A 24765-nucleotide genomic window follows, 5' to 3' on the forward strand; every position below is an offset into this window, starting at 1 on the left:
AACACGTTCCATGCAAACAAGAAGAAACGTGAGGGACTCAGTATGATACTTTGTTTCAGGATAAAGTTACTGAATTAAAAATAAGTGGTGAATGATCATGTTTCCCTTTTTGGTTTTAATAACCAAGGCTTAATCCAAGAAACCTGCTTGCATAGATGTTTTTGTTCAGCAATCATTTGTTATCATCCCTACTGAAAGATGTAGCTTTGGATGACTGGGTAGACTCTGGAAAGACGAAATGAAGGAGGGAGCAGATGGTGAATGGGACCGGTCGGGAGAAAAAGGAGGAGAATGGGGAGTAAAAGATCCGCAGATGGTAGCACCGGTGACCCGGGAGCAGGGCACAAAAGAAGACAGAATGAGCTAATGCTTTTCCAGCCACATCTGCTGACCCCACCAGACTTACAGCTGTCCTTTCTTGTCCACAGGGTTTTTGGTTGACCCAAGGGGCAGGTCAGGGCTTCCTCGTGTAGAGGAAACGTCTTGTGCAGGTAAGCGCAGTTTATTGAAATTCTATAAATCATAGTGAGGTTGCTAATGCTACAGCATCAAACATGTACATCTGTACACTTGCTTTCATCCTCTCCCCCGGTTCACTCTCTCTGACACCCACGCCCCACCCATTCCGTCATCATTCTATCCTGCATTTTCTTTTCTGTCATTCTGGCATAGACCCACCCTGCAACTGACTAGAGTGATCATCTTAACTCCACTAACCATCACAAAAATGTATTCTGTGTAATTGCCATTAACCCAAATGTGAAAGGTGATACTGTCCTTGCAGACATTTTTAACTAGAACATCTCATTTTGCAAATGGGTAAACAGAGGCCATAAATGACTCTACAAAGGCCACAAAGCGATTTGAGGACGGAAGGCAGGATGACACAGAGTGGATTCCTTAGTATCACTCATTGGGAGCTCTTAGTTTTTAACTTCGGCGAGGCACATTTTCTGAACATCTTTTTAAATCTCAGATTTATTACTCTCTTCTCCAGGGCGATGCCGCTGGTTCCTCGTAGCCCCTCCCCTTCCCACCCTGTCGAGATACGGGATTTCATTCAAAGATTTTTCAGCTCTCCGCCGCCGCAGAAGAAATGATGGTAAAAAGACACTACAAAAATTTTTGTCTATTGTCCAAAACAAAAATCTTACCCGTCACAGCCCCACTACTGTAACACAATTATGTTCGTTGTTGCATAGCTTACTTTCTCTTTTGCCATATAATAACCAATTTTTACTTAGTTGAAGTCATAATGAGTCGTTTATTTTACATTCAGACAATCTTACTTACCAGGGAATCACAGGCCTTTTTCTATTCTGTGTAATCATCATTTCAAGCATCTGCTTCTGATTAATACAGGTTAATTTTGGAGCACATGTGGAAACGACTGAAATTTGTTGAAAGGAGTATCAGCTATAAACTCCCTGCCCTCGGAATGACGCCTGCATCTTCCCAGTCTTCATACGCATACTTTGTTATTTAAAGATTGGAGTTAATGCCCTATAAGCAGGTTTCTACCTGCTCCCTGCCCCCTTCATTCGGCGCGAGGCGGAGACAAGGACCCGAGCCTCAGCTTCCCCACAGGCGAAACGTCACGCCAGGGGCGGGACCGGGCGAGGGCTCCGCAAGGACCGCGGCGGGCGGGAAGTCGCGAGCGACCGGCACAGCTTTCAGCCCCGCGGTGCGTCCGCCTTCCCGCCGCACCGTTTCCGGCCACGCGCTGTGGGCCCGGGGGCCGCCAGAGGGCGCTGTGGCCCCGGTGCGCGGCTGCAGCGGCGCGGTGCGGACTCTCCCCGGGCTGCCCGGGCGCCGCCCTGTCCCAGCCTCCTCTGCGGGTAAACAGACATGGCCGGCGAGAGAGACCCGCAGGACGCTGCGCACAACATGGGCAACCACCTGCCGCTCCTCCCTGGTAACCTCCCGGGGCCGGTCCCCGGCGGCGGGACGGGGCGAGGCGAGGCGAGGCGAGGCTCGAGCCCTGAGCGGCGCGGCAGGGCCAGGGAGACGGGCGGGGGGGGCACCGAGGCCTGCCGGGGCGCCCGGGGAAGCGGCCGCACGTCAGGCTTCCGGCCAGCGACCGAATCCCGGCTCATCTCTCTCCTGCCGGGTCGCCCCAAGCTTAGGACGAGGGTTTGGGATCGGGGAGGGGTCTGCATCCAAGGGCAGAGACCCTTCCCTCTCCGTCCATTGTGTGTCCAGAACTTGGCTCCAAGGAAGCGGCTTAAAACTGAGGGCGAAGGAGGGAGGGGATATGGGGGACCCGGACAGGTTAGCAGCCGTTACTTTTCTGGACTTCTTCCGTTTAATAAGAGTGACAGCTAACAAGTATTAAGCACTTATCCTGTCAGGGGCCCTGCAGTAAGCGGTTTGCATGCATTTCTCTGTTTAATCCTCCGCACATAACTTTTCTGCTCCCGATTTGGTAGGTGGGAAATGAATTAGCGGATTAGTTCAGTGACTTGCCCAAGGTGACACAGTTGCAGAGCCGGAACTTCAGTTCTAGTCTTTCTGTCAGCATAGCCAATGTCCCTTAACCACTTAACTGCCAAGGCAGTATTGGTATGTTTTTCTCAAGGCATGTAGCTCAAGCAGGTAGTAGAATATGCTTGATGAGAGAGACTTAGGAATGTGATGTTGAATTCGGTTTTCCCTTTTTCCTTTATATTTCACGAAAATTTAGACCTTGGCTTTATATTAGAATCCTGGGCAGAAGAAAATGCATGAATTAATTGTACAGAATTGTCATGGAAGACTATAGAAGTGATGCTTTTCAAGAGGTTATCAGACAAACGGGCTGTTAGCTGAGTTCCTTCACTGTGTACCAGTTAGGTGGCACACTTACTGTGGACTTGAAAAGAGATACGATACACAGTCTGGTACTTGAGAAGGTTTATAATCTCTATGAAGCAAAAGGTAGTTGATTTAGGACCTGATAAATTAATGCTATTATTGTCCTTAAGAGAGATTGAGGTAAAGCATTGTGAAATGGATCTGGAGACATCCAAAAGCATACACTTAGGATGGGGTTGTGGAAGAGAAGGCCTAGGAGGTAGGTTGAGTCTAATTTGTTGGGGAGCTTGCGTCTTTTGCCAGTGGGTTGGTGCTTTTTTCTGTGGGTTGCCAAGAAACAATTGTGGGTTACAGGGAGTTGCCCAAGGAAAGCTTTTCTTGAAGGATTAATTTGTCCCCTGGGAGTTGTGTGGCTTGAAGGAGGAGAAGACTGAATGAATGCATGCCCACCATATAGAAGGGACCTTTTATGTAAAAATAAACCAGAGTCAGAGTCGGTGGTTGTTCCTGAAGCCAACCTAGCTGAATTGACATAAAGGTAAGTGTGTCAGCCTTTGACTGAAGAGCTGAGCTGTTTATTTCAGAGACATCAGCCCCACTCTGAACATGCCAAATCCAGTGTTTCAGGGAGGTTACTGATGTTCTGTTGGCATTCATGTGGTGCTCCTGCATGGGATGAGTCATCAGACTTCACCCTGGTAGTTCCGAACACAGTGTGTGTTTTGTTGAAAAGAATCAGGAGTGAGGGGGTGTCTGGGTGGCTCAGTTGGTTAAGCAACCGACTCTTGATTTCTGCTTGGGTCATGATCTCAGGGTCCTGGAATCGAGCCCCTGCATCAGTCAGCTGCACACTCAGCAAGGAATCTGCTTGAAGATTCTCTCCCTCTTTCTCCCTCCCCCCCGCTCGCATGCGCGTGTGCTCTTTCTCTCTCAAATAAATAACTCTTTAAAAAAGAAAAAAAAAAAAAAGAATCAGGAGTGAGAAGGCCCAGAGAGGTTGTAATATATAATAATAAAGCTTTTCTAAATCATATGAGTTTTATTTGTAAAGAAACATTGGATCATCCATAAACCCATGTAGTATGAGTTGTTTTGAAGAGCAGTACTCTTTAAGTGATAAGGAAATAGTTCAGTAATTAAGATCCTTGGCCAAAGGAAACGTTAGTAAACAACCAAGTAGAGGAAAGTGGGTTTTGGCCATATTTATGAGAAAGGCTACTGTATATAAGGAAATTGGTTGAGATTTTTTGTTGTTTTTACTTTTGGTGAAACTCCTCTGTTCTTAGCAAAAATATGTATGAAGTGTTAGACCACTGACCATTCAAATATAAGTTGAAATAATTATGTTACTTTTTGACCAATCCCTATATCTAGAAATTCCTGAGAATTAATAAAAAGTCCAAGGCAACTACTATATTGAAAAACATTTGTTTTTTTCTTGTCAGGAACCTACCTGGAGGTAACTTGATTTAAATAGTGACATACACAAAATAAAATGACAATTTTGTAATTACATTTTATCTGTTTAGAAGTGTATTTGGGGCATTTAAAAGTACATGAAATATGAAATCAAAAATGAGATTCAGTTTGTCTAGGCCAGGATTTCTTAACCTCAACACTTTCGATTTTGAGGGGCTGGAAAATTCTTTGTTGTGGAGGACTATCCTGCAGGATGCATCCTTGTAGGATGTTTAGCAGCATCTCTGGCCTCTGCCCACTAGATGCCAGTAGGGCTCTCCTAGTTGTGACAACCATATATTTCCAGACATTTCCAAATATCTCTTGAGGGGCAAAATCACCTCTGGTTGCGAACTGCTGATCTAGGGTTGGAATTTTACCCACAGCAGGTGTTAACAGGACAGACTCCCATTTATAGTAGTATGCAAGAAAATGTCAAAGTGATTTAGTAGAATAGCATCTATTTGGTATAGCTTTTTCTATTATTAATAACATCAAGGTTTTAAAGTAGATCAGCTTAGTTTTCATAATTTAAAAACTGTGAGGGAAGTTTTCTAAGACATTAGCTTTAAAATATGTTTTATGTTCCATGTGAACTTTGTTTTTAAATTTAAAATTCCAAAGCAAATTTGGAAGGAAAATGATTACAGACATTTCATTTTTTAGTAGTATAGTGACAGCCAAGGAAATGATGTCCCTGCTATGAAAATGTTTTTGCTGGGTAATAATGTTAACTTTTTTTATTTTAATTAAAGGGCCTTCCTGCCTGCCTGCCTGCCTTCCTTCCTTCCCTCCCTCCCTGCCTCCCTCCTTCCTATCTTCTGTAAGAACTCTTTAAAGTTAAGAGTTTGAAAGAAACTTAGAGATTGTCTTGTTCCTGCCTGTCATTTTTCAGATGTGGAAATTAAGGCATAATCAGGTGAAATGAGTTGTCTAAGGTCCCTAAGTTAGTTACTACTGGCAAGAGAGAAGAAACAAATCTCGCACACTGAAGAATTAAAGTAATTTATGTAGATACTTCCTCTTCAAGGAGAAGGGAACATAATCCCTCACCTCTTAAGTGCGTGTTGTGCTGCGTAATTGGCTTCCAGATAGTACAATGTGGAAAGGAGGAAAAGAGTAACTTTACAGTAGAGAAACCTTTCAAAGAATACCTCAGGCAGGTGATTATGGTCAACATCAGCAGTGGTAAGTCATATTGATAGTATGCACCCTTGATATGATGTGATGAACACAGCCCTTAACCCCTTGTGGTCTTCTCCCCAAAGTACATAATGCCAGTGTAATCGTGAGAAATATATCAAATTCTAACTGAGGGACACTCTACAAAATGCCTAACTAGTACTCCTCACAACTGTCAAGGCCATCAAAAACAAGGAAAGTTTGAGAAACCAGCCCCAAGGAGGCTAAGGAGATATGACAACTAGATGTTGTGTGCTAGCCTGGATGGGATCCTGAAACAGAAAAAGGATAGTAGATGAAAATAAGAAAATATAAGTAAAATGTGGAGTTTAGTTAATAGTTAACGTGCCAACACTGATTGCTTAGACAGATGTACCATACTAATAGATGTTAGCTGTAGGGGAAAGTGGAGGGGGGATCTACAGGAAAAGGAAATCTCTGTACTATCTTTGCAATCTTTATGTAAATCTTAAACTATTCTGCAAAAAAAAAAAAAAAAAAGTGGTTAGTGGCAGAACCCGGCATAGACCCCAGCCCTCTGGCTGCCTCTTCGCAGGATGTAGAAATCACCACATGCGAGTTGCGTTTAGAAGAAGCCCTCTTCTCATGGGCTCAGAATCCTCGTGAAGGAATTATGCATTCGAAGGGAAACATCACTTTGACATTTTCTTGCATCCATTTTTTTTCTCATAATCTTCTACTTTTACAGCAGAGAGTGAGGAAGAAGATGAAATTGAAATGGAAGTTGAAGACCAGGATAGCAAAGAAGCCAAAAAACCAAACGTCATAAATTTTGACACCAGTCTGCCAACGTCACATACAGTATGTAATGTAGTAACAGATCTTAATAGATACACACATATAACAGTAGATGGAGGTTCCTTACAATAAGACCAAGGTTGGCCTTATTGGATATTACCTCACAGTAGGAATTGTGGATGAGGACATGGGCTATTTGCCAGTAGATACACATTCTTAACTCTAATTATCAAGCAGTTCAATACTATATCCTGGAATAATTCTTTGAAGAACTGTGACCCTCTGTATGTTTCTACTAATAATGGAGCTACTAAAGTACTTCTTACTCTCCTCAGTACTTGGTACCAGGGTGTTAGTTAACATGCTGACATCTTATGGTCGTCATTTGTGATATGTGAACGTAGAGATGTTTCTTATCTTAGTCAAAGAAAAATATTTTGAACTAAAAAATGTTCTTGAATTTGTGAGACATTCTTCACAAATAATAGAACTTACACTCCTAAGAATCAGAATTAGATTTTCATGTGGGAGGCTGATACACCTACTTTATTACTTAAATAAATATTTGTATCATCTGTTTATATTTCTTTTAATCTGATTTGCTCTTTAGGCTCTTGAGTTTGTATTTTTATTATGTATCTAAAATGACAGTGTATCTGTGTGTGTTCTTAAATAGTATCTGGGCGCTGATATGGAAGAATTTCATGGCAGGACTTTGCATGATGACGACAGCTGTCAGGTTATTCCAGTTCTGCCCCAGGTGATGATGATCCTGATTCCTGGGCAGACCTTACCTCTTCAGCTTTTTCGTCCTCAGGAAGTCAGTATGGTGCGGAATTTAATTCAGAAAGACAGAACCTTTGCAGTTCTTGCATACAGGTAAAATATTAGAATGAATTTGCTTAACACATTCTCTCTCACAGCAGAGTCACAGCAGAGGTCAGTGTTAAAGCCAAACCTGACTGTTATTTTGCATGCGCAGGAGACTGGATAAGGATGTGAGGTAAGAAATTTTGATGAAAGATTGAAAGTGCAAGTTAGAGTATTTTTATTGTTCTCATTACCATCGAGATCAGACATTTACTGTTACACACAATTAAACTTTCTGGTATTTGAAATTGTTTTCGTCATTAATGTCTAATAAAAATTTCTAGGATCTTATTTTCAAGCACTGTCCTTATTTAAAGAGAAGGAGGGCTTTTACATTTTAATGTAAAGGATTATTTTTACAAAGAAGTAGCTTGTTCTTTTGTCTGTCTCTCAGAATTCATAAGTTGAATATAGACCAGTGGCAAACTGGTATTTTAGGTATCTTGTGGCAACTGAAGGAAATCAGTGGTAGAGGCAGGAGATGAATACAGTGATTTCCCACCCCAGTACAATGCTGCTAGGATTAAGCAGCAGAATTGATGGTCTTCTGAAGTAAAAGAATGTCTCATTTGGAAAATGAGAGTTTAAACCCTTATCAGTCCTAGATCATTTTCGGTGACTAGAGAGCTATTATTTTCCTAAAGTGCTGTAATTGTAATTCTTTTTTTTCTTTTTTGCTCTGTCATTCTGAAGCCTTCTATATCTGCATTCCCCATGTGATTTCAAAATAAAATGATAATAGCTTTGCAATAAGGGCTAACTGCTGTAATTTTTTTTTATTGTGTATATTGCTTTGCCACTTTGCACATTTAAAATTTTTTTGCCAACTTTGCATATTTAAAAATTAAATGTTCAAAGTTATTTTCTTTTAAAATTTATCTTGGAAGTAATATACAGGAGAGGGAAGCACAGTTTGGAACAACAGCAGAGATATATGCCTATCGAGAAGAACAGGATTTCGGAATTGAGATAGTGAAAGTGAAAGCAATTGGAAGACAAAGGTTCAAAGTCCTTGAGCTAAGAACACAGTCAGATGGGTAAGAAATACCATAGATCTTAAAGCTGTATGTACATCATTAAATGAGGTGGTTTTCTTATATTTTTCCTGTTGTACTGACCCTTCACAGTTTGTAACTTTGAGTTAGTTGTTCTCTTTCCTTTGAAGGTATAACCTAGTGGTTTCCAACCTGGCTATGCATCAGAACCACTTAGGAAGTTTTAAAACTATAGATGCTTGAGTTTCATCCTCATCTCCCATCCGTAAAGAGTGGTTTAACCTTGGGTGAGGCTGCAGCGTCTCTTTTCATGATTTCCAGGTGATTCTCATGCCCCTGCACGTTTGAGATGAATAATATAAACCCAAAGTGCATTGTCTTTGGGGACAGGGCTTCTTTGGGATTGAAGGCCTCTCTTGAGAATGGAGAGGCCACAAGCTTCAGAGCTGTCTGTGTGCACGCAGGACAGCTGTGGTGTTTGCAGCATTCCTGTGATATTTGAAAACCACACCGGTTACACCTACCAGCTCCTCCATCCGAGCTGCAGAAACCATTTGCAGTTAGCACCCATCTCCGGTGTGAATTTCACATCACCCACAAATGTATTAACTATATAATAAGTGATCAATAAATGCTTGTTGTGTCTGTACCTTATAAAGTTTGGCAATTCTCTGAGTATATTGTTTTAACAGTTATTTTGGCATGACTCTCATGATTCAAGCTTTTTAAGTACTACTGACCTCATCAAAAAAAAAAAAAAAAAAATTCCAGTTCACCTTACTTCATCCTTTTAAAAACAAAGCAAAACAGAATAAGCATTTGTCCATATGATTGCATATTACCTGTTAAAGGAGTGGTTCTCAACTCTGGCACATAAGAATCACCTGTGAAGTGTTACAAGGATACAGATTCTTGGAATTCACCCAGTCCTAGTGAATTGGTCTCTTTATAGCCAAGCTGAAAATGTTATCTGACCTCTGTGTTGAACAGATAATATCTTCTGAACACATGGAACTTCAGAAGTTTTGTCTTGTTTTGTTCACATGGTGGACATTCACAAATATCACTGAGAATATGGAAGTATAATGGACAGGTGAGGCAACCCTTTGGGGCTAGGGAAAGCATGGAAAAATGAGGGATGAGGTGCCAGAGCCCTCAGTGGTACCCCCAGGACATTCACGATGCAGACTCTCGTGGTATTAACACACTGTACTGTCATTACAGGATTGTGTATCTGTCTCCCTCAATAGATGAGCTGCCTGAGGACAGTGACTAACACTTCTATATGTTCTACACTTAATAACTATAAATGCCATGTGAATGAATGAAACCGTGTCCTCCTGAGGGCTCTGCATTCTGATAATTAGCAAGCTGTTTTGTTACTGCAGATTTTGCTAACAGTTCCATATTTAAAGTGCTTCTTATCCTCCTGCTTATAAAATTTTTATTATTTGTGAATAGTATATTATAGGAACCAAAGAAGAAAAATGACTTGGGAGAAAAGTATGTTTCTGAGGCTTTCTTGACTTTTGATTGTGGAAAAACTATTTTCAACACAAGATGGCAGTAGACCATTAACTCTGAAAACCGGTCAAAGACTTAGTTTGACTCTAGTGAAGATAAACATGAAACTGATAGTCAGGTTAGACAAGACTTGGCAAAGGCACGTTCTCTTTATTATTCCATAGACCCACTGCTAAGACCTCTCACAGAGGTGAGTCTTTCTTACTATAAAAGGCTTCCATGGAGTGAGATTTCTCTGGTTGCCTTGCCCCTCTGGCCTGTAACTCCCTTCAGTAGAAATGGTGAGATGGAGATAATATAGGGCAATTTCTTCTTTTTCCAAATAAGACAACTAAATACTAGAGAGATGAAGTGATTTGCCTACAGTGATGCAGCTAGTAAGCAACAGTTGGTTGGTTCTAGGTCCCCTGACTTCCAAACTGGTGCTCCTCGTACTCTACCTGAACTCCTCCATAGCACCTTGAAACTCAAGCCAGTTTCCTTTCCTCCAGTCAGGTAGTGCTGGATAATAGTCATCTGTCTTTTACGTAAATGACCCTTCACTTAAAAACTATAGTGCTGCCTTCTGACCTTGTCTAAGTTAAGAGTCTTTATTTCTTTGGCATTTTCTGAACACATGGAAGGTTTTTTTTGTTTTTTTGAAAGGTTAATTAAAAAGTAGAAGTGTGTCATTGAATCACCGTAGAACCCTTCAGAAATAACAGGATTTCTTAGCATGTAGAGGGAAAGAGATTAATACCCTATTTGGAATTACAGGACAAGTTCTCTTACCTGTCATAACTGAAACCAATAATCATCTGAATTATTAGAACTGTCTGAACCTAATTTGAAAGCAGTTTTTATTGCTCAGCTTTATTCATTAAAGCCATTTTATTTAAGTCATATTTCATTGGTTTTTATAATACTTATATAAATTATGTAACTGTAATCACAAAACAACTGCTATAAACAGGTTGGGAAGAAACAAAAGTTTTGTTAAAAACAGGACCCAGCAGGTGGGAGAACTAGCCCGTGTGTGCAGCAGGCCCCGGGCATGTCTAGCAAAAGCAGCGGAGAGCATTGCTCAGTCCTGCAAGGCAGTTCAGACAGCTGGTACTGCAGACTGATCAGTAAAATGATCAGTAAGCCAATCTCTCAGTAACATTGATGTTTTTATCGTACTACAATAAAATCATACATGATAGTTGAGTTAAACATCATTCATAATTTAGTTACTGATGACCTTAAAGAAGAATCAGATTTCTAAACATTTCTTTAGAAAGGTACACACTTTTGTTCTAAAAATATGATTATAAGTATTTGTGTTCATGTGACAGGTGAAGAAAATAGATTTTGTTTTTAATGAGCTCTAATAATGTAAGAACATTTGAATATAGTTTGAACATAATTTGTTTTTTTAACATTTTCAGAAGTTATGCATACATAAATTTGAGCTTCCAGGAAAGAAATGAAGTTAGTGGAATAAGTCTAACCAAGTTAGCTATTTTTATTTAATAAATAAATAAAAGTATCAAAATTTCATTCCTAACTTTTTGTGGGTCAAGGCAGTAATTAATATGAAAAACCACTTGAGAATTTCTAAACATAACTAATAATGAAGCAGAGACTTTAATACATTGAATTTTGTCCGTCTGACAGTGATTTGTTCCAGCATTTGAATGTACTAATACATTCTACATTTCAAGAGCTGTACTCTAGGAAAAATGCTTCAAAAGAAAATAGCTCATAGGTACAGTGTTCCTATTGGCATTTGTTCCTGATAAGATGTTTGCAGTTACAATATTTTCCAGTAGCAATCTGGAAATGGTGACTTCACTCTCATGGGAGTTTAAGTAATTTTTAGGATTAAAAAAAGATAATATGCATATTTTGATTCTTTGCATTTTCAAGTTAAATGTTTGAGAAGGAGAAAAAGAATGCACATACAAATATAGGCTACATGTAATTCTGTAGTCTTATTTTAACTATCCACATAAATGGGTTCTTGATTTTCTTTTCCTTTCTCTACCTACTCCTCCAGTTAGATTAGACTTAGGAGAAGGGACAGGTGTAAGAGCCCAGCAGCAGATGGGGAGCTGGGAGGGGTAGGGTATTTAAGGATGTCTAAGAAACTAGTTTAGAAGTATCAAGCAGTAGTAGATGGTTGTATATTTATTTTTTTAATTTTGTTTCATTAATAGACTCTATATTTATCTGAAATGTACAAATCTCCCTTTGCATTTCACAGTGAGACTGAAAATCCATGTTTTAGGTTATCTTTGATTTTAACTTTGGTATGATTTATGAAATATAGATATTCTGAAAATACTTGCATCTTAACAGTATCTTATGGGTGTGCTTAAAAAAGAAAACTGAAAATCTTAGTATTTAAAACTGCCCATAATGTTCAGAAACTTAAAGTTTGCGTTAGTTTATTTTAAAAATGAACACCATGCTTGGTTCTCTTTATTTTAGAATCCAGCAAGCTAAAGTGCAAATTCTTCCTGAATGTGTGTTGCCTTCAACCATGTCTGCAGTTCAGTTAGAATCCCTCAATAAATGCCAGATATTTCCTTCAAAACCTGCCTCATGGGAAGACCAGTATTCATATAAATGGTGGCAGAAATACCAGAAGGTGAGAAACTGATTTTTTTTTTTTTTTTTGGTGGGAAATAACATTTTTTTTCTCTTTTTTTTTTTATCATGTTAATTGCCATGCATTAAATCTTAGTTTTTGATGTAGTGTTCCATGATTCATTGTTTGCATATAACACCCAGTGCTCCATTCTGTACATGCCCTCTTTAATACCCATCAACAGGCTAACCAATCCCTCCACCACCCTCCCCTCTAGAACCCTCAGTTTGTTTCTCAGAGTCCATAGTCTCTCATGGTTCATCTTCCCCTCCAATTTCCCCCCTTCATTTTTCCCTTCCTACTATCTTCTTTTTTTTTTTTTTAACATATAATGTATTATTTGTTTCAGAGGTACAGGTCTGTGATTCAACAGTCTTACACAATTCATAGCGCTGACAATAGCACATACCCTCCCCAATGTCTATCACCCAGTCACCCCATCCCTCCCACCCCCCACCACCCCAGTAACCCTCAGTTTGTTTCCTGAGATTAAGAATTCCTCATATCAGTGAGGTCATATGATACATGTCTTTCTCTGATTGACTTATTTCGCTCAGCATAATACTCTCCAGTGCATTCCACGTCATTGCAAATGGCAAGATTTCATTCCTTTTGATGGCTGCATAATATTCCATAGTATATATATACCACATCTTCTTTATCCATTCATCTGTCGATGGACATCTTGGCTCTTTCCATAGTTTGGCTATTGTGGACATCGCTGCTATAGACATCGGGGTGCACGTACCCCTTCGTATCACTACATTTCTATCTTTGGGGTAAATACCAAGTAGCGCAATTACTGGGTCGTAGGTTAGCTCTATTTTCAACTTTTTGAGGAGACTCCATACTGTTTTCCAGAGCACTTTTTCAGGTGTCTGTTGGCCATTTGGATGTCTTTGGAAAAATGTCTGTTCATGTCTTCTGCCCATTTCTTGATTGGATCATTTGTTCTTTGGGAGTTGAGTTTGATAAGTTCTTTATAGATTTTGAATGCTAGCCCTTTATCTGATATGTCATTTGCAAATATCTTCTCCCATTCTGTCGGTTGTCTTTTGGTTTTGTTGACTGTTTCTTTTGCTGTGCAAAAGCTTTTTATCTTGATGAAGTGCCAATAGTTCATTTTTGCCCTTGCTTCCCTTGCCTTTGGCGATGTTTCTAGGAAGAAGTTGCTTCGGCTGAGGTCAAAGAGGTTGCTGCCTGTGTTCTCCTTTAGGATTTTGATGGACTCCTGTCTCACATTGAGGTCTTTCAACCATTCGGAGTCTATTTTTGTGTGTGGTGTAAGGAAATGGTCCAGTTTCATTCTTCTGCATGTGGCTGTCCAGTTTTCCCAACACCATTTGTTGAAGAGACTGTCTTTTTTCCACTGGACATTCTTTCCTGCTTTGTCAAAGATGAGTTGACCATAGAGTTGAGGGTCCATTTCTGGGCTCTCTATTCTGTTCCATTGATCTATGTGTCTGTTTTTGTGCCAGTACCATACTGTCTAGATGATGACAGCTTTGTAATAGAGCTGGAAGTCCGGAATTATGATGCCACCAGCTTTGCTTTTCTTTTTCAACATTCCTCTGGCTATGCGGGGTCTTTTCTGGTTCCATACAAATTTTAGGATTCTTTGTTCTATTTCTTTGAAAAAAGTGGATAGTATTTTGATAGGGATTGCATTGAATGTGTAGATTGCTCTAGGTGGCATTGACATCTTCACAATATTTGTTCTTCCAATCCATGAGCATGGAACGTTTTTCCATTTCTTTGTGTCTTCCTCAATTTCTTTCATGAGTATTTTATAGTTTTCTGAGTACAGATCCTTTGTCTCTTTGGTTAGATTTATTCCTAGGTATCTTATGGTCTTGGGTGCAATAGTAAATGGGATTGTCTCTTAATTTCTCTTTCTTCTGTCTTGTTGTTGGTGTATAGGAATGCCACTGATTTCTGTGCATTGATTTTATATCCTGCCACTTTACTGAATTACTGCATGAGTTCTAGCAGTTTTGGGGTGGAGTCTTTTGGGTTTTCCACATAAAGTACCATATCATCTGCAAAGAGTGAGAGTTTGACTTCTTTGCCGATTTGGATGCCTTTTATTTCTTTTTGTTGTCTGATTGCTGAAGCTAGGCTTCTAGTACTATGTTGAATAGCAGTGGTGATAGTGGACATCCCTGCCGTGTTCCTGACCTTAGGGGGAAAGCTCTCAGTTTTTCCCCATCAAGAATGATATGTGCTGTGGGTTTTTCATAGCTGGCTTTTAGGATATTGAGGTATGTACCCTCTATGCCTATACTCTGAAGAGTTTTGATCAAGAAAGGATGCTGTACTTTGTCAAATGCTTTTTCTGAATCTATTGAGAGAATCATATGATTCTTGTTCTTTCTTTTGTTAATGTATTGTATCACGTTGGTTGATTTGCGGATGTTGAACCAACCTTGCAGCCCAGGGATATATCCCACTTGGTCGTGGTGAATAATCCTTTTAATGTACTGTTGGATCCTATTGGCTAGTATTTTGGTGAGAATTTTTGCATCCATGTTCATCAAGGATATTGGTCTGTAATTCTCCTTTGTGATGGGGTTTTTGTCTGGTTTTGGGATCAAGGTAATGATGGCCCCATAAAACGAGTTTGGAAGTTTTCCTTCCATTTCTATTTTTTGGAACAGTTTCAGAAGAATAGGTATTAATTCTTGAAATGTTTGGTAGAATTCCCCTGGGAAGCCATCTGGCCCTGGGCTTTTGTTTTTTGGGAGATTTTTGAATACTGCTTCAATTTCCTTGGTGGTTATACGTCTGTTCAAGTTTTCTGTTTCTTCCTGGTTCAGTTTTGGTAGTTGATACATCTCTAAGAATGCATCCATTTCTTCCAAGTTATCTAACGTGCTGGCATATAGTTGCTCATAATATGTTCTTATAATTGTTTGTATTTCTTTGGTGTTGGTTGTGATCTCTCCTCTTTCATTCATGATTTTATTTATTTGGGTCATTTCTCTTTTCTTTTTGATAAGTCTGGCCAGGGGTTTATCAATCTTGTTAATTCTTTCAAAGAACCAGCTCCTAGTTTCGTTGATCTGTTCTACTGTTCTTTTGGTTTCTGTGATTGCTGCTCTGAGCTTTACTTCTCTTCTCCTGCTGAGTTTAGGCTTTATTTGCTGTTCTTTCTCCAGCTTCTTTAGGTGTAGGGTTAGGTTGTGTATTTGAGACCTTTCTTGTTTCTTGAGAAAGGCTTGTATTGCTATATACTTTCCTCTTAGGACTGCCTTGGCTGCAACCCAAAGATTTTGAACAGTTGTGTTTTCATTTTCATTGGTTTCCATGAATTTCTTTAATTCTTCTTTAATTTCCTGGTTGACCCATTCATTCTTTAGGAGGATGTTCTTTAGCCCCCATGTATTTGAGTTCTTTCCGACTTTCCTCTTGTGATTGAGTTCTAGTTTCAAAGCATTTTGGTCTGAAAATAGGCAGGGAATGATCCCAATCTTTTGGTACTGGTTGAGACCTGATTTGTGACCTAGTATGTGATCTCTTCTGGAGAATGTTCCTTGGGCACTAGAGAAGAATGTGTATTCCGTTGCTTTGGGATGGAATGTTCTGAATAGGTCTGTGAAGTCCATTTGGTCCAGTGTGTCATTTAAAGTCTTTATTTCCTTGTTGATCTTTTGCTTAGACGATCTGTCCATTTCAGTGAGGGGGATGTTAAAGTCCCCCACTGTTATTGTATTGTTGTCAATGTGTTTCCTTGCTTTTGTTATTAATTGACTTATATAATTGGCTGCTCCCATGTTAGGGGCATAGATATTTACAATTGTTAGATCTTTTTGTTGGATAGACCCTTTAAGTAGGATATAGTGTCCTTCCTCATCTCTTATTACAGTCTTTGGTTTAAAATCTAATTTGTCTGATAATAAGGATTGCCACCCCAGCTTTCTTTTGGTGTCCATTAGCATGGTAAATAGTTTTCCACCCTCTCACTTTCAATCTGTGGGTGTCTTTGGGTCTAAAATGAGTCTCTTGCACACAGCATATCGATGGGTCTTGTTTTTTAATCCAATCTGATACCCTCTGTCTTTTGATTAGGGCATTTAATCCATTTACATAACTATTGAAAAATAGGATTTTAGTGCCATTGTATTGCCTGTAAGGTGACTGTTACTGTATATTGTCTGTTCCTTTCTGGTCTATGTTGCTTTTAGGCTCTCTCTTTGCTTAGAGGACCCCTTTCAATATTTCTCGTAGGGCTGGTTTTGTGTTTGCAAATTCCTTTAGTTTTTGTTTGTCCTGGAAGCTTTTTATCTCTCCTTCAATTTTCAATGACAGCCTAGCTGGATCTAGTATTCTTGGGTGCTTATTTTTCTCATTTAGTGCTCTGAATATATCATGCCAGTTGTTTCTGGCCTGCCAGGTCTCTGTGGATAGGTCTGTTGCCAATCTAATGTTTCTACCATTGTAGGTTACAGATCTCTTGTCCCAAGCTTCTTTCAGGATTTTCTCTTTGTCTCTGAGACTCGTAAGTTTTACTATTAGGTGTCGGGGTGTTGACCTATTTTTATTGATTTTGAGGGGCGTTCTCTGTGCCTCTTGGATTTTGATGCCTGTTTCCTTCCCCAAATTAGAGAAGTTCTCTGCTATAATTTGCTCCAGTATACCTTCTGCTCCTCTCTCTCTTTCTTCTTCTTCTTCTGGGATCCCAACTATTCTAATACTGTTTCGTCTTATGGTATCACTTATCTCTTGAATTCTGGCCTCGTGATCCAGTAGTTGTTTATCTCTCTTTTTCTCAGCTTCTTTATTTTCCATCATTTGGTCTTCTATATCCCTGATTCTCTCTTCTGCCTCATTTATCCTAGCAGTTAGAGCTTCCATTTTTGATTGCACCTCATTAATAGCCTTTTGGATTTCGACTTGGTTAGATTTCATTTCTCCAGAAAGGGTTTCTCTAATATCTTCCTTGCTTTTTTCAAGCCCAGCTAGTATCTTTAAAATCATAATTCTGAACTCTAGTTCCAACATCTTATGTCCGTATTGTTTAGGTCCCTGGCAGTAGGTACTGCCTCTTGTTCTTTTTTTTGAGGTTATTTTTTCCATCTTGTCATCTTGTTCAGAGTACAATAGAGGAATGAGAGAACAAAATGCTAACAGGGTAACAACGACCCCAGAAAAATATACACTAAACAAATCAGAAGAGACTTGAAACCAGGGGAAAAGAAAGGGAAAGAAAGAAAAAAGAAAAAAAAAGAATATGATCAAGTATGATCAGACTGGTGCATAGATCATTGCCACACACTAGATTTTGGGCATATTTTGGTCTGTTAGAAGAAAGTGCCTCCCAAAATTTTAAAGAAAGAAAACTTATATCTGTACAAAAATAAGGGTAAATACAATGAAGGGATGGAATATGACTGTAAAGATGATAATTATAAAAGATTTTATAAAAGGAATTGATAAGTTGGTTGAAAAAAGAAAAGAGGAATTAAAAAAAAGGGAGAGAATGTGATCAGGCAGGAGACTAGAACACTAGAGATTTAGGGTGTATTTTGGTAGTTTTTGGTCTGTTAGAAGAAACTGTATCCCAAAATTTTAAAGACAGAACAACTTATATATATATATATACCAAAAATAAGGTTAACTACTATGAAGGCATAGAACATGACTCTAAAAATGAAAAATAAAAAAGATTTTTAAGAAAAGGGATTGATAAGATGTTGGTTGAAAAGGGGAAAAAGAAAAATAAAAAAAAGAGAATTAAAAAAATTAACTTTGAAAGACTACAGAATCATGGTAAAAAAGCCATGAATTCTATGTGCAGTATTCCCCTAGCGCTGAAGTTCTGCCGTTCTCATTGACAGGTAAACTTGGTCTTGGCTGGCTGTTCTTGCTGATCTGCTGGGGGAGGGGCCTGTTGCCGTGGTTCCCAAATGTCTTTGCCGGAGGCGGAATTGCCCCGCCCTTTCCCAGTCGGGGCTAAGTAACCTGCTCTGATTTGCTCTCCGGAGCTTTTGTTCCCTGCAAGCTTTCCGTGCAGCTTTGGAGGCAGAGAGTGAAAATGGCGGCCTCCCAGTCTCCGCCCTGGAGGAGCCGAGAACTCGGGGCCCTGCTTCTCAGCACGCCCCCAGAGAAAAGCAGTCAGTCACTCCCGTCTCCTCGGTCTCTGGCCGCACTCCGTGCTCACTCGCCTATGACCGAGCATTTCTATCTCTGGCCCCTGACTTGGTGTGGAGTCTCCAAACACAGCAGATCCCTGCGGTGCGCTCCCGCGCGGCTCCTCCCGGGGGAGGAAGGGGAGTCTCCCCGGATCTGCCGCTTGTTGGGTCCCTGCTGGAGGAGCAGGGGCCCCGACTGTGCCGCGGATCACGGTTTATGGCCACCCCGAGCTGAGAGCCTGTGCCTCGGCTCCGTCTCTGCAGCCGGCTTCCCCGCTCCGTTACCTGGGAGCTCTGCCACACTCAGGCACCCCCGGTCTTTCTGTGACCCCGAGGGTCCTGAGGCCACACTGTCCCAGCGACGGTCCCACCCTTGCTTAGCCACTGGAGTGATGTCCTTCAGCAGAGCCGGCTTCTAAAAGTTCCAATTTTGTGCTCTGCTGCTCTATCACTTGCCAGAAGCAGCCAACGGAGGCTCCCTCCCCCGCCATCTACCCTCCCGAATATCACCTTGGATTCACTTCTCTGCACGTCCTACCTTCCAGAAAGTGGTCGCTTTTCTGTTCTTAGAGTTGCTGCTATTCTTTTCTTTGATCTCCTGTTGAGCTCGTAGGTGTTCAGAATGGCATGATCCCTATCTAGCTGAATTCCTGGGACCAGACGAAAATTAGGTCTCCTACTCCTCCGCTGTCTTTCTCCTCCCCCTGGAAACTGATTTTTTATGCATCTTCAAAAAATGAAGACAGGTTGCTTTTTTTTCCTGTATTTAAGAAAGGAACACAAACAACTCTCATGATTTATTCCCCAGACACCTTCTGTGGTAATACTCTAGCTACATTTGATCAAAGGTAGAGCTTCTGAAAATTTCATGGGCAGCCATTTATGTAAAAGCAGTTTGCAGAAATAGTAAAATGTCACAATACTGTAAGGTGTTCTTGCTTTTATGCCTTTCAGTTTTATATTAGTTAATAGCTTGTGATTTTTAGTTCTGGAGGAATCTCTTTCTAAATCTCTTATCATCAAATCAGATGTTTGGCTCTTGAATCACAAACACATTACCTTAAAGAAGAGTTTCGAGTAGCACATCGTAGTCATGTGTTTCAATTCTTCTGGACTTCTGAAAGAAAAGCTTTTTAGCTATCTTTTTATACAGTGTGGTTGACACCACAAAAATTGGCTTGAGACTGTGTACTCTGTTAAAACACTGCTTGTTTCGGCATTAATTCTTACACATATCCTTTTGGCTAGATCACTTTTAGAAAAAAATTGGTGAAGCCTGTTTCTACTCATTTTTGAGGTGTATCAGTTTTGAGTATAAAATTCCTGCCTATAGGAAATGACTATCCGTTTTTAAATTTAGGAAATACAGGTTCTTTGCGGTTTATCTTTTTAAAATATGGAGACGATTTCTATTTTAACCTGGAAAGTTGTGCATTAATCACCCCTATTCTTTGTCAAGTAGTGCAGGTTTTAATTGTGAGTAAATTAGCATAGGATCCTAGTTTGATATAAATATAGATAATTGAAAAAGGAGTCTTACTAGTCAGTGTACCACCACTTTTAATGTTCTGGAGGTAGCATTCATTCAGTTTTGAGAGAGGACCTTGTGAGGATGGCTGCTTGGTGGTCAGCAGGCTCATAACCAGGTATCTATATGCTTCTTGATCTTGTTAATCTGTATCTCAGTTGGACAATCTGAGACATGGTTTTGTGTATTTTAATGAGTGTTTCTAAGAGGAGTCTAATAAGCATGTTAGTTTGCTTAAGGATTCCCACGCCAGCTTGACACTATTTTTGAAGATTTAACAGATACTGCCTTAAGTTTGCAGGCAACTTTTGTATAGTTAGGCAGTCCTTCTTTTTTCAAACCTGATACAGACACTTTAGATACACTTTTACCCTTGTTTTAGTTTAATGGTAGAACAGTGGAAGATTTTGTCCTCATGGTCATTTTAAATATCACTGTTGAAATAAGTATGTCAGAGTCAGCTCTGAGGTACATGGGCTCTAAGGGAGTGGCTTTGGAATTTATTAAGTCATTTAATGCCTAATAGTGTGTTCAGCACCGGGTGGTACTGAGATGTTATGTGGCAAGGAAACTGCACAAGATGCTGCCTATTTCTTGTCCCAGTGTTTAAACAGTTGTGTTCATTTTTCTGCACTAAGATTGGTTGTTAAAAATTAACCATTAAAAAATCCTAACTTTGTTTTGTAAAGTGGTAAGCATAGGGTGAGCGTGACTGTAGTTCATTCCTGACTTAAGTGCTCTGTGCTAGTTGTGTGTCCTTGTCTGTGGGATCTTGCCATTTTAAGCCTGAACATGATGAGTGAAACAAATAAGACTGCTTTTTTATTCTAATTTTTTTGTGAATTCCTGATTGAATTCTTCCTGTTCTGTGGCTAAAGCACCTTAGCTTGTTCACAGTAAATTCTGAATTAGGCCTTTGCAACAGGGCTGTCACTGGCTTACCGCAAGCAAGGAGGGCCAGACGTGCAAAGACCAAGGATGCATATGTTTGTTTGGAACTAGGTCCTCTTTTCCATATTGTTTTACTTCTCTCGTAATAATAATAATAATAATTCTAGACTCTCAAACATTAGCACTCAGTTACTTTCATATTTAGAGTTGCCAAGGACTAAACAGAAGGTGCTAAGGAAGGAGAGAGGCATAAAAGATTTTAGGAAATACAATTCCTTCATCCCATGTATTTTTCAGATTGTTAAATGCGTTCCCTTGCTTAAAATTTGAGTAAAGTTTGTTAGGTTCTGAAATTTGGGTCTCGATCACTAGGCCAAGAAAAATTGCAAGCTGATTTATTCTGGACTGCAGATGACCTAAAAACTCTGTTCTACTTTAGGGAGACCTCTCTGAGCCACTCACAAAGTGTAGGGAAAGGGGATGGTAGATGCCCTTGGCGGGAACTCCATGTGCATTGGTACCGTCTCAGTGGTTCAGCTTACCGCGCCATTAGCCGGGTGCTGACTCACCACAGGACTGGATCACGTAACACCGCTTGTCTTTAGATGGATATAAGGCTCAATTCACTCCTCTCTTCATAGAGTTTATTCACATTTGCCTCATATTTCCCACCAGGACCTGAAGCAGTGCATCCATTTGTCTCCATGTCTGAGAAGTAGGTAGTCAGAATTGGGAGATGCTTACATGATTCTAAACCAACCCAAGCTTCTCAGGTTGCCACACATTTTTTCAGCAGAAATGATACTTAAAGGGTCTCGAAGTGTAGTCTTCCTGATGTGTATTCAGTGAACCTTGAAACCGTTTGCATACACTTCCCTTCACATTTGCCATTGAGAACTGCACATCCCAAACCACATAAAATTAAGCTTCCACAAGTATGCCTGTGTCATCTTCCGTTCTGACAGGGCTGCATCAGAGAAGATGTCCCTGATCACTAAGGAGTTAGGCCAGTATAATCTGGAACACTTCCAGAACTCACTTCCATCTGGAAATGTTCCTTATTCTGTGATTTGATCTTTGAAACTAAAATTTGCTTATTTCCTATCACAGCGCCTTTCACTCCTCACTGGGTTTATTGTAGTGGGGTTCTCACAGTGAGGAAACTTTTCTTTAACCTACTCGGGAGCGACGTAAACGTTTTTAAGTGCACTCTCTCCTTACCCAGACTATCTCTTCGTTCCTTTATACAGCCCTACTGTGTTCATCCAATATGAAATGTAAAAAGAAATGAAAGGTGGAAACAAATTAAGAAAGTGATCGAAGCTCATCTTTCTAGTCTTGCTGAATTTATAAGCCATGCTCATATGGAGCAGGGAAGAACTGAACACTGATTCCAAAGGGCAGGGCCCTCCAATGTGGACTCACATGTTAGTTTCCAGGTCTGCTACAGTTTCTCTACGAAGACGCAAATGTTCTCATCACGTTCCGTTTTCTTATGTGAAAGGATACACACTGTCCTGGGCCAGGAGATTATTCTGTATGGGCTTTTGGAGCACGGCTTCCTTGTTGCTTGAGCTGCACAGTGTTCTCTTGCGTGGCTGCACTGTCACGTAGATAACCGGTCCCCTAAGGATGACAGTGTACAGTGACCTCTCATACATGTAAATATTTATGATAAGTTTTGAGACATGGGATTATTGGATGATAGGGAAGCTGCATTTGTAATTTTGACAGATATTTTCGAAGCACCTCACTAAGGAGGTTGTTGCTATGTGTACCCTGATGCTGGCTTCACAGACTGTGTAGTGTCCAGCGTAATTTTTGATGACCTGATAAGTAAAATACAGAATCTTGTTGGAGGTTTAATTTGAACTTCTTTGGATATGAATGAGGTGTAACATTTTGTGTTGAATAGCAATTTGTATTTCCTTTATTGGGAAGTATCTGTTCATTGTATTTGCCCTTTGTAGATTTTTAGGAGTTTTTCATACGTCAGGAAACTTATCCCTTTGCCTGTAATTAATAGGTTCCAAACATTTTCCCTGGTTTGTGACTTGTCTTTTGACTTTGTCTTTGGTGTATTACAGAAAGGTTTTTTTTTTTTTCTTATGTAGTTGAATTTACCTTTCTTTGTCAATGCCTCTGTATTCTGACTTCTTTTTTTTTTTTAATGTTTTATTTATTTATTCATGAAAGTCAGAGAGAGAGAGAGGCAGAGGCAGAGGGAGAAGCAGGCTCCCCGCCTAGCAAGGAGCCCGATGCGGGACTCAATCCCAGAACCCTGGGATCATGACCTGAGCTGCAGGCAGTCGCTTAACCATCTGAGCCACCCAGGCGCCCCAATGCCTCTGTATTCTGAATTATAGCTAGAAATGACTTCCCTGTACAGAGGAATCTTTATTTTTTAAAAAAATATTAAAAATGTGATCTTTTACTTTTGATTGTTGATTTCATTGCTTTTAACGAAATCAAAGCTTTTAAGCTTTTATCCACGTATGGTTTATCCTGGTATGAATTCAATTCTACTTTTTTTCCTGATGGCTCCCTATTGTCCTGTTAGCATTTTCTGAAAAAGCTCATATTTTCCTTTACTGATAGGACCAGATATCATATAGACCAAATTCAGGATTCTTTTTCTTCTGCTTTGTTGTCAGTCTGTTTGTGTAGCTCCACAATACTGTTATAACCGTGGACAGTTTATAATTTTTATAAATGTAAATATGACTAGTAACCCCTTACTGGTCTTCTCTTTTTTCAAGGTGTTTGTGAAGGCTACTGTCGCTTCACCTTCCCATAGGAACTTCAGAATCTGGTTTTGTCTTGTCCCAGAATAATAATAGGAGCAGTAAAAAAAAAAATAGCACCTGTTACCTATTTTTGTAGTAAAGAAGAAAAAAGTCTTGAAATCTTAGGCTCTGTGTAGTCAGGGACTCCCGCAAACAGAGTTGTGATTTCCCAGGCATACATCTTATCCTTGTAGCTGTGCATCTGCCATGAGGAGTTGAGAACTCTCAGAGCAGGAAAGAGCATATCCTTCCATTCTCTTTTTTACACGCAAGTAGGGATTTGGTAAAAGAAGGAAGGAAACAAAAACTAGTAGCTTTTGAATAATTTGGATAGATTATTTTCATTATTTACATTGCTGATTGTGATGGGATTTAAAACAATAAATGACCACCTTTGGTCACTGTGTATATCAGTGGTGATGATTTACTATTCATGTTTAGCCTTTTAAATTACTCTTCCAATTTCATTGCACTTCAAAGAGCCATTTAAGTAGAGTTTCACATTTTTTTAATATTCCGCATTGTTGGAAGGCAAAGTTGGAGCTATAGTTACGAAGCTTAAAAATGGAAGAATGTGATGGATTATGTTCAGATAGCAGAGATTTCATTTTAAGGGCCTTTCTGCTTGCTTTCGATAGTAAATCCTGTTCCCAGAGTGAATACTCCTTCACTAGAGAATCAGTCATTGGTCACTTTTAAGCACCTAACTTTTGGGCTAGTATTAAAATTTTTTGAGGTATAGCCCTTTTAAGAAGTAAGTCATGGTGTTGATATATGTGAAGAATGCCCATAAATTGCTAGAACTTACCATCATTATTACCCAGATACAAGACAGGAGCCTCTGCTCTTGTGTCAGAAGTCTAAATTGGACTTCTAAATTTGAGATACTGAAATGGCTTAAATCTGGGCATGATTCGCTCTGTGCAAGCTAGCTAGTCTTCGCTGGTATACTTCTCTTCAGTTTGTATAGTTGACTGTATAAAGCACATCACAAATATTAAGGCTAAATATATTTAATTGATCTATAAATGGAACTTCAGAATCTGTTAAGATAATCCTGATAAGAGAATTTTTTTGGCCTTCTCACTTTAAAAAGTTACAGCTTGGTCACGTTCCCAAGCATGCGTGGGCGGCAGGGCACGTGGTAACCATCCTGAGCCGCTGCGCTGCTCTTAGTAGACTAGCCAGCCACGCTTTGTTCGCCTTATATTCTCGTGGGAAGGAATGTTTATAG

At 39.8% G+C, this 24765-nt stretch overlaps 2 protein-coding genes and 1 long non-coding RNA gene across 6 annotated transcripts in view; 2 read left to right on the forward strand and 1 right to left on the reverse strand.

Moving 5' to 3' along the window:
* Positions 1 to 1808: 1808 nt before the first annotated feature.
* Positions 1809 to 24765, forward strand: part of CRBN (cereblon) — a 31339-nt gene continuing 8382 nt past the window's right edge. The window contains exons 1-6 of one of the 4 annotated variants that reach the window (XM_034997919.1): positions 1867 to 1915; positions 3148 to 3331; positions 6143 to 6255; positions 6869 to 7071; positions 7950 to 8099; positions 12036 to 12195. In XM_034997919.1, coding sequence (XP_034853810.1) covers positions 6172 to 6255; positions 6869 to 7071; positions 7950 to 8099; positions 12036 to 12195 — 597 coding nt within the window. In that variant the 5' untranslated portion in view covers positions 1867 to 1915; positions 3148 to 3331; positions 6143 to 6171. Of the gene's footprint in view, positions 1916 to 3147; positions 3332 to 6142; positions 6256 to 6868; positions 7072 to 7949; positions 8100 to 12035; positions 12196 to 24765 lie in introns of all 4 variants that reach the window. The other 3 variants (XM_034997916.1, XM_034997917.1, XM_034997920.1) reach the window with 3 other exon arrangements.
* Positions 8107 to 9178, forward strand: LOC118005750. The gene is made up of 2 exons (XR_004677872.1): positions 8107 to 8378; positions 9048 to 9178. It is a non-coding gene; the product is annotated as an uncharacterized LOC118005750 (long non-coding RNA).
* Positions 22182 to 24765, reverse strand: part of TRNT1 (tRNA nucleotidyl transferase 1) — a 30196-nt gene continuing 27612 nt past the window's right edge. The window contains exon 8 of the mRNA XM_034997924.1: positions 22182 to 22371. The gene's annotated coding sequence lies outside the window, so the exon portion shown is untranslated. The remainder of the gene's footprint in view (positions 22372 to 24765) is intronic.

Source organism: Mirounga leonina, unplaced genomic scaffold (assembly GCF_011800145.1).
Source record: "Mirounga leonina isolate KUSES-001 unplaced genomic scaffold, KU_Mleo_1.0 Mir_94, whole genome shotgun sequence".
NCBI classification, from domain to species: Eukaryota; Metazoa; Chordata; class Mammalia; order Carnivora; family Phocidae; genus Mirounga; species Mirounga leonina.